A 10106-nucleotide genomic window follows, 5' to 3' on the forward strand; every position below is an offset into this window, starting at 1 on the left:
GGAATTCAGAAGAATGAGAGGTGATCTTATCGAAACGTATAAGATTATGAGGGGGCTTGACAAGGTGGATGCAGAGAGGATGTTTCCACTAATGGGGGAGACTAGAACTAGAGGGCACGATCTTAGACGAAGGGGCCGCCCATTTAAAACGGAGATGAGGAGAAATTTCTTCTCTCAGAGGGTTGTAAATCTGTGGAATTCGCTGCCTCAGAGAGCTGTGGAAGCTGGGACATTGAATAAATTTAAGACAGAAATTGACAGTTTCTTAAACGATAAGAGGTTATGGGGAGCGGACGGGGAAGTGGAGCTGAGTCCATGATCAGATCAGCCATGATATTGAATGGCGGAGCAGGCTCGAGGGACCGTATAGCCAACTCCTGCTCCTATTTCTTATGTTCTTATGTTCTTATGTAAAATATTTGTTCAAAATCTCTGCCATTTCCCTGTTTCCTATTATTCTTTCCCAGTCTCATCCTCTAGGGGACCAACATTTACTTTAGCCACTCTTTTCCTTTTTATGTCCCTTGTAGAAACTCTAACTATCTGCTTTTATATTTTGTGCTAATTTACTTTCATAATCTATCTTCCCTCTCTATTTTTTAAATCGTTCTTTGATGGCTTTTAAAATGTTTCCAATCCTCATGCCTCCCACTAGTCTTGGCCACATTTTATACCCTTGTTTTCAATTTGATATCAACCTTATTTCCTCAGTTAGCCACAGATGGTTATCCCTTCTCTTACAGTCTTGCCTTCTCATTGGGATATATTTTTGTTGAGATAGGGCTACACATGAACAGGGAGGGTGCTAATGTCCTGACAAAACAGTTCTAGGGAAGGGATGATTTATTTAAAGTAGAAAGGGAGCGGGGAAAATAAAACCAATCAGGATCATCTAATCGCAAAGGGAGGAATAGATGCAGAAAATATTCATGTTCGCAAATTAGCAAGAGGGATCTGGGGCTAGATTTTACACTTTTTTTTGCATACATAACACCCGCTTAACACCCATTTTACCGCTGAAATGAGGTAGAAAGCCCAGATATCGCTCATTTAGCCACAAAATGGAAACTGACGTCCATTTTTCAGACACTTATCGCCAAGTGTTACTTTCCCCATGTATGTAACACCGGGAAAAAATAATACTGCCCGCCTACTTTTTTTGGGTGGAATCATCAGAATGGGTGAAACCAACACCCATAATATCGCTCAGCGTTACTTTCCGCGTGTAATTACGTCAAGATTCAATAATAACGACCGCCCTCTTTATTTTGTCGTAAAGATCACAATTGCTGAAATTAACACCCAGGAGATCGCCCAGCGTCACTTTCACTACCTCGCACACATCTTGCCCACAATATCCCTTGCCCAAAGAAACGCCCAGCAAAAATGGAACTAACCGAAACTACTCACAGCGGTATCGACGCCATATTCTAAATCACATGTCGCATCATTTAAAAGGCTTCAACCTCGGGGGAGTTCGGATGTACTCTGGAGGTCTTTGGTGATGATGTGAACATCTGAACAAACATCTTTATCATACTGTGGACAATTGGAATTTAATAGGTATCTTCATCGGGACATTCATTCTTTGTGACTAATCAGTGGAAAACAGATTGGAATGGGGCCTGTCCTTTCTCATCCTCTCTTGATGACCAATTACATGCTGCAGACTCGAGATGGCAGAAGGTACACTCAACAGCATCATGTGTCCAATGACAGACTGATGAGGAGGACCAGGCGTTACACCCTTCCGCAAGTACAGGGAGAAACAGTCTCACCTCAACTTGCCCGACACCACCTGCTTTCGGAGATTGCTCTTCCACAAAGAGGTTATCACTGAGATATGCCAGCTCAGGAGGAGGGAGCAATCGGAGGGAGCAGTGGCAACGTTGAGGAGGTGGAGCGTGACGTTGGTGAGGCCTACAAGAGGCCCAGCAGTCGGAGGGAGCAGCAGCAGCATCGAGGAGGTGGAGCGGGATGTTGGTGAGGCCTACAAGAGGCCCAGCAGTCGGAGGGAGCAGTGGCAATGTTGAGGAGGTGGAGCGTGACGTTGGTGAGGCCTACAAGAGGCCCAGCAGTCGGAGGGAGCAGCAGCAGCATTGAGGAGGTGGAGTGGGACGTTGGTGAGGCCTACAAGAGGCCCAGCAGTCGGAGGGAGCAGCAGCAGCATCGAGGAGGCGGAGCGGGATGTTGGTGAAGCCTACAAGAGGCCCAGCAGTCGGAGGGAGCAGCAGCAGCGTTGAGGAGGTGGAGCGGGATGTTGGTGAGGCCTACAAGAGGCCCAGCAGTCGGAGGGAGCAGCAGCAGCGTTGAGGAGGTGGAGTGGGACGTTGGTGAGGCCTACAAGAGTCCAGCCGGTGCAGCTGCAGTGGGGAGGCAAAAAAGAAGTAGAAAGAAATCGAAAGGTGACGTAACAGCCAAGGGGGTAAGTGATTGGCTGGTGATTGGTGAGTCGTTTTTTCTTTTCTTTTCTATATCAGTAAGTAACCTTTCGCATTGTTGTTGCCAATTTAAGTTTATCTAAGGTTTAAGTTTATCTAAGGGTTAAGTCATGCCAGGACAGCTCGGACACATGTTATGCTCCTCCTGTACTATGTGGGAAGCCAGGGACGCTTCCGGTGTCCCTGACGACTACGTGTGCGGGAAATGGATCCGCCTGCAGCTCCTGATGGACCGCATTGCGGCACTGGAGCTGCGGGTGGATGAACTCTGGAGCATCCACGATGCTGAGAATGACGTGAATAGCACGTTTAGCGAGTTGATCTTACCGCAGGTAAAGGGTACACAGCCAGATAGGGAATGGATGACCAACAGGAAGAGCAGTGCAAGGAAGGTAGTACAGGGGTCCCTTGCGGTCATCCTCCTGCCAACAGATACACCGCTTTGGGTACTGTTGAGGGGGATGACTCATCAGGGGAGGGCAGCAGCAGCCAAGTTCATGGCACCGTGGGTGGCTCTGCTGCACAGGAGGGCAGGAAAAAGAGTGGGAGAGCTTTAGTGATAGGGGATTCAATTGTCATGGGAATAGATAGACGTTTCTGCGGCTGCAACCGAGACTCCAGGATGGTATGTTGCCTCCCTGGTACAAGGGTCAAGGATGTCTCGGAGCGGGTGCAGGGCATTCTGAAAAGGTATGGTGAACAGCCAGTTGTCTTGGTGCATATAGGAACCAACGATGTAGGTAAAAAACGGGATGAGGTCCTCCAAGATGAATTTAGGGAGCTAGGAGCTAAATTAAAAAGTAGGACCTCAAAAGTAGTAATCTCAGGATTGATACCAGTGCCACGTGCTAGTCAGAGTAGGAATCGCAGGATAGCTCAGATGAATACGTGGCTTGAGGAGTGGTGCAGAAGGGAGGGATTCAAATTCCTGGGACATTGGAACCGGTTCTGGGGGAGGTGGGACCAGTAGAAACCAGACGGTCTGCACCTGGGCAGGACCGGAACCAATGTCCTAGGGGGAGTGTTTGCTAGTGCTGTTGGGGAGGAGTTAAACTAATATGGCAGGGGAACCTATGCAGGGAGACAGAGGAAAGTAGAATGGGGGCAGAAACAAAAGATAGAAAGAAGAAAAGTAAAAGTGGAGGGCAGAGAAAGAAAAAAGGGCCACATTACACCAAAATTCTAAAAGGGCAAAGTGTGTTAGAAAGACAAGGCTGAAGGCTCTGTGCCTCAATGCGAGGAGTATTCGGAATAAGGTGGACGAATTAACTGCGCAGATAGCAGTTAACATGTATGATGTAATTGGCATCACAGAGACATGGTTCCAGGGTGAACAAGGCTTGGAACCCAACATCCAGGAGTATTCAACATTTAGGAAGGATAGACAGAAAGGAAAAGGAGGCGGGGTGCCATTGCTGGTTAAAGAGGAAATTAATGCAATAGCAAGAAAGGACATTAGCTTGGATGATGTGGAATCGGTATGGGTGGAGCTATGGAACTCCAAAGGGCAGAAAACGCAAGTGGGAGTTGTGTGCATATCCAAACAGTAGTAGTAATGTTGGGGACAGCATCAAACAAGAAATTAGGGATGCGTGCAATAAAGGTGCAGCAGTTATCATGGGTGACTTTAATCTACATATTCATTGGGCTTACCAAACTGGTAGCAATACGGTGGAGGAGGATTTCCTGGAGTGTATTAGGGATGGTTTTCGAGACCAATATGTTGAGGAACCAACTAGAGAGCTGGCCATCCTGGACTGGTTGATGAATAATGAGAGAGGTCTGATTGGCAATCTTGTTGTGCGAGGCCCCTTGGGGAAGAGTGACCATAACATGGTAGAGTTCTTTATTAAGATGGAGAATGACACGGTTAATTCAGCAACTCGGGTCCTGAACTTAAGGAAAGGTAACTTCGATGGTTTGAGGCATGAATTGGCTAGAATTGACTGGCAAATCATACTTTAAGGGTTGTCGGTGGATAGGCAATGGCAAACATTTAAAGATCACATGGATGAACTTCAGCAATTGTATGTACATCCCTGTCTGGAGTAAAAATAAAACGGGGAAGGTGGCTCAACCGTGGCTAACAAGGGAAATTAAGGATAGTGTTAAATCCAAGAAAGAGGCATATAAATTGGCCAGAAAAAGCAACAAACCTGAGGACTGGGAGAAATTTAGAATTCAGCAGAGGAGGACAAAGGGTTTAATTAAGAGGGGGAAAATAGAGTACGAGAAGAACATAAAATCTGACTGAAAAAGCTTCTATAAATATGTAAAGAGAAAAAGATTAATGAAGACAAATGTAGGTCCCTTGCAGTCAGACTCAGGTAAATTTATAATGGGGAACAAAGAAATGGCAGACCAATTGAACAAATACTTTGGTTCTGTCTTCACGAAGGAAGACACAAATAACCTTCTGGAAGTACTCGGGGACCGAGTGTCTAGTGAGAAGGAGAAACTGAAAGATATCCTTATTAGGCGGGAAATTGTGTTAGGGAAATTGATGGGATTGAAGGCCGATAAAACACCGGGGCCTGATTGTCTGCATTCCAGAGTACTTAAGGAAGTGGCCCTAGAAATAGTGGATGCATTGGTGATCATTTTCCAACAGTCTATCAACTCTGGATCAGTTCCTATGGACTGGAGGGTAGCTAATGTAACACCACTTTTTAAAACTGGAGCGAGAGAGAAAGCGGGTAATTATAGACCGGTTCGCCTGATATCAGTAGTGGGGAAAATGTTGGAATCAATTATTAAGGATGAAATAGCAGCGCATTTGGAAAGCAGTGACAGGATCAGTCCAAGTCAGCATGAAGGGGAAATCATGATTGACAAATCTTCTGGAATTTTTTGAGGATGTAACTAGTAGAGTGGACGAGAGAGAACCAGTGGATGTGGTGTATTTGGACTTTCAAAAGGCTTTTGACAAGGTCCCACACAAGAGATTGGTGTGTAAAATCAAAGCACATGGTATTGGGGGTAATATACTGACGTGGATAGGGAACTGGTTGGCAGACAGGAAGCAGAAAGTCGGGATAAACGGATCCTTTTCAAAATGGCAGGCAGTAACTAGTGGAGTGCCGCAGGGTTCAGTGCTGGGACCCCAGCTCTTTACAATATACATCAATGATTTGGATGAAGGAATTGAGTGTAATACCTCCAAGTTTGCAGATGACACTAAACTGGGTGGTGGTGTGAGCTGTGAGGGGGACGCTAGGAGGCTGCAGAGTGATTTGGACAGGTTAGGTGAGTTGGCAAATGCATGGCAGATGCAGTATAATATGGATAAATGTGAGGTTATCCACTTTGAGGGCAAAAACGCGAAGACAGAATATTATCTAAATGGTGGCAGATTAGGAAAAGGGCAGTTGCAACGAGACCTGGGGTGTTATGGTTCATCAGTCGTTGAAAGTTGGCATGCAGGTACAGTAGGCAGTGAAGAAGGCAAATGGTATGTTGGCCTTCATAGCTAGGAGATTTGAGTATAGGAGCAGAAGAGGTCTTACTGCAGTTGTACAGGGCCTTGGTGAGGCCTCACCTGGAATACTGTGTTCAGTTTTTGTCTCCCAATCTGAGGAAGGACATTCTTGCTATTGAGGGAGTGCAGCGAAGGTTCACCAGACTGATTCCCGGGATGGCAGGACTGACATATGACGAGAGATTGGTTCAACTGGGCCATTATACATTGGAGTTTAGAAGGATGAGAGGGGATCTCATAGACACATAGAAGGTTCTGACGGGATGGGACAGGTTAGACGCGGGTAGAATGTTTCCGATGTTGAGGAAGTCCAGAACCAGAGGACACAGTCTTAGGATAAGGGGTAGGCCATTTAGGACTGAGATGATGAGAAACTTCTTCTCTCAGAGAGTTGTTAACCTGTGGAATTCCTTCCCCAGAGAGTTGTTGATGCCAGTTCATTGGATATATTCAAGAGGGAATTAGATATGGCCCTAACGGCTAAAGGGATCAAGGAGTATGGAGAGAAAGCAGGAAAGGGGTACTGAGGGAATGATCAGCCATGATTTTATTGAATGGTGGTGCAGGCTCGAAGGGCCGAATGGCCTACTCCTGCACCTATTTTCTATGTTTCTATGTTTCTCATCTTCTGGTCCAGGTGGTACAATGGGCGCCTTCTGCACTGCATCACGCCACCAGACTTTCACACATGCGCAGTGAAGAAACTTGGACCCGCACCGTGGAAAGCAGGCAGCGAGGAGAGCGCGCACGCTCAGCGGGCCTGGGAGAGCGCGCACGCAGAGAACGGTTTTGCCCCTTCTCCCGGATCAGACGGAAAGTTGAGAACATGGCGGCGGAGGAGCGAGAGGAGGCGCGGCGCGCAAGGTCCCGGCCTCGGCTGAGGGTGCTCCCGGCCACGGCGCTGTCGGGAAGCGGGCTCCAGTGGGGCCGGCGTCTGTGCGGCCTGTGGCTGGCCGTTGTGCTGGCTCTTTGCAGCTGGCCCGGCGCTCAGGGCAAGGACTGCGAGAAGCCCTGCGTCCACGGCAACTGCAGCGCGCCGGGCGGCCAGTGCGTGTGTCAGGCCGGCTGGGTCGGGGAGCTGTGTCAGCACTGCGGCGGCAGGTTCAAGTGAGTAAAGCCGCGGCACCGCCCCCTCCCCGCGAAGGGGGACAGGTAGGGAGAGGGGGCAGAGTCACCGCGGATCCCAGGCACACTCCCTCATCCTCCCCTCCCTCATCCTCCCTCCCCTCATCCTCCCTCCCCTCCCTCATCCTCCCTCCCCTCATCCTCCCTCCCCTCCCTCATCCTCCCCACCCTCCCCTCCCTCATCCTCCCCACCCTCCCCTCCCTCATCCTCCCCACCCTCCCCTCCCTCATCCTCCCCACCCTCCCCTCCCTCATCCTCCCCACCCTCCCCTCCCTCATCCTCCCCTCCCTCATCCTCCCCTCCCTCCCCTCCCCCATCCTCCCCTCCCTCCCCTCCCCCATCCTCCCCTCCCCCATCCTCCCCTCCCCCATCCTCCCTCCCTCATCCTCCCCTCCCTCCCCTCCCTCCCCTCCCTCCCCTCCCTCCCCTCCCTCATCCTCCCCTCCCTCCCCTCCCTCATCCTCCCCTCCCTCCCCTCCCTCATCCTCCCCTCCCTCCCTCCCCTCCCTCATCCTCCCCTCCCTCCCTCCCCTCCCTCATCCTCCCTCATCCTCCCCTCCCTCATCCTCCCCTCCCTCCCCTCCCTCATCCTCCCCTCCCTCCCCTCCCTCATCCTCCCCTCCCTCCCCTCCCTCATCCTCCCCTCCCTCCCCTCCCTCCCCTCCCTCATCCTCCCCTCCCTCCCCTCCCTCATCCTCCCCTCCCTCATCCTCCCCTCCCTCATCCTCCCCTCCCTCCCCTCCCTCATCCTCCCCTCCCTCCCCTCCCTCATCCTCCCTCCCCTCCCTCATCCTCCCTCCCCTCCCTCATCCTCCCCTCCCCTCCCTCATCCTCCCCTCCCCTCCCTCATCCTCCCTTCCCTCATCCTCCCCTCCCTCCCTCCCTCATCCTCCCCTCCCTCCCCTCCCTCATCCTCCCCTCCCTCCCCTCCCTCATCCTCCCCTCCCTCATCCTCCCCTCCCTCATCCTCCCCTCCCTCATCCCCCCTCCCTCATCCTCCCCTCCCTCATCCTCCCCTCCCTCATCCTCCCCTCCCTCATCCTCCCCTCCCTCCCTCCCTCATCTCCCCTCCCTCCCCTCCCTCATCCTCCCCTCCCTCCCCTCCCTCATCCTCCCCTCCCTCCCCTCCCTCCCCTCCCTCATCCTCCCCTCCCTCCCCTCCCTCCCCTCCCTCATCCTCCCCTCCCTCCCCTCCCTCATCCTCCCCTCCCTCCCCTCCCTCATCCTCCCCTCCCTCCCCTCCCTCATCCTCCCCTCCCTCCCCTCCCTCATCCTCCCCTCCCTCCCCTCCCCTCATCCTCCCCTCCCCCCTCCCCTCCCTCATCCCTCCCTCCCTCCCCTCCCTCATCCTCCCCTCCCTCATCCTCCCCTCCCTCATCCTCCCCTCCCTCATCCTCCCCTCCCTCATCCTCCCCTCCCTCATCCTCCCCTCCCTCATCCTCCCCTCCCTCATCCTCCCCTCCCTCATCCTCCCCTCCCTCATCCTCCCCTCCCTCATCCTCCCCTCCCTCATCCTCCCCTCCCTCATCCTCCCTCCCTCATCCTCCCCTCCCTCCCCTCCCTCATCCTCCCCTCCCCTCATCCTCCCCTCCCTCATCCTCCCCTCCCTCATCCTCCCCTCCCTCCCCTCCCTCATCCTCCCCTCCCTCCCCTCCCTCATCCTCCCCTCCCTCATCCTCCCCTCCCTCATCCTCCCCTCCCTCCCCTCCCTCATCCTCCCCTCCCTCCCTCCCTCCCTCCCCTCCCTCATCCTCCCCTCCCTCATCCTCCCCTCCCTCCCCTCCCTCATCCTCCCCTCCCTCCCCTCCCTCATCCTCCCCTCCCTCCCCTCCCTCATCCTCCCCTCCCTCCCCTCCCTCATCCTCTCCCTCCCTCCCCTCCCTCATCCTCCTCCTCCCTCCCCTCCCTCATCCTCCCCTCCCTCCCCTCCCTCATCCCTCTCCTCCCTCCCCTCCCTCATCCTCCCCTCCCTCCTCCTCCCTCCCCTCCCTCTTCCCTCCCTCCCTCATCCTCCCCTCCCTCATCCTCCCCTCCCTCATCCTCCCCTCCCTCATCCTCCCCTCCCTCATCCTCCCCTCCCTCATCCCTCCCCTCCCTCATCCTCCCCTCCCTCATCCTCCCCTCATCCTCCCCTCCCTCATCCTCCCCTCCCTCATCCTCCCCTCCCTCATCCTCCCCTCCCTCATCCTCCCCTCCCTCATCCCTCCCTCCCCTCCCTCATCCTCCCCTCCCCTCCCCTCCCTCATCCTCCCATCCTCCTCATCCTCCCCTCCCTCATCCTCCCCTCCCTCCCCTCCCTCATCCTCCCTCCCTCCCCTCCCTCATCCTCCCCTCCCTCATCCTCCCCTCCCTCCCTCCCCTATCCTCCCCTCCCTCCCCTCCCTCCCTCCCATCCTCCCCTCTCCCTCATCCTCCCCTCCCTCCCTCATCCTCCCCTCCCACCTCATCCTCCCCTCCCACACTCATCCTCCCCTCCCTCCCTCATCCTCCCCTCCCTCCCTCATCCTCCCCTCCCCTCCCTCATCCTCCCCTCCCTCCCTCATCCTCCCCTCCCTCCCTCATCCTCCCCTCCCTCCCTCATCCTCCCCTCCCTCCCTCATCCTCCCCTCCCTCCCTCATCCTCCCCTCCCTCCCTCATCCTCCCCTCCCTCCCTCATCCTCCCCTCCCTCCCTCATCCTCCCCTCCCTCCCTCATCCTCCCCTCCCTCCCTCATCCTCCCCTCCCTCCCTCATCCTCCCCTCCCTCCCTCATCCTCCCCTCCCTCCCTCATCCTCCCCTCCCTCCCTCATCCTCCCCTCCCTCCCTCATCCTCCCCTCCCTCCCTCATCCTCCCCCTCCCTCCCTCATCCTCCCCTCCCTCCCTCATCCTCCCCTCCCGCCCTCATCCTCCCCTCCCGCCCTCATCCTCCCCTCCCGCCCTCATCCTCCCCTCCCGCCCTCATCCTCCCCTCCCGCCCTCATCCTCCCCTCCCGCCCTCATCCCCCCTCCCGCCCTCATCCCCCCCTCCCGCCCTCATCCCCCCCTCCCGCCCTCATCCCCCCCTCCCGCCCTCATCCCCC

The 10106-nt window shown here is 54.4% G+C and overlaps 1 protein-coding gene across 5 annotated transcripts in view; it reads left to right on the forward strand.

Moving 5' to 3' along the window:
- Positions 1–6666: 6666 nt before the first annotated feature.
- Positions 6667–10106, forward strand: part of atrn (attractin) — a 418894-nt gene continuing 415454 nt past the window's right edge. For 4 of the 5 annotated variants that reach the window (XM_070866809.1, XM_070866811.1, XM_070866812.1 and 1 more), the window contains exon 1: positions 6668–7026. In XM_070866809.1, the coding sequence (XP_070722910.1) occupies positions 6746–7026 (281 nt within the window). In that variant the 5' untranslated portion in view covers positions 6668–6745. Of the gene's footprint in view, positions 7027–10106 lie in introns of all 5 variants that reach the window. The other variant, XM_070866810.1, reaches the window with a different exon arrangement.

This window comes from Pristiophorus japonicus, chromosome 2, assembly GCF_044704955.1.
Source record: "Pristiophorus japonicus isolate sPriJap1 chromosome 2, sPriJap1.hap1, whole genome shotgun sequence".
Lineage (NCBI taxonomy): Eukaryota > Metazoa > Chordata > Chondrichthyes > Pristiophoridae > Pristiophorus > Pristiophorus japonicus.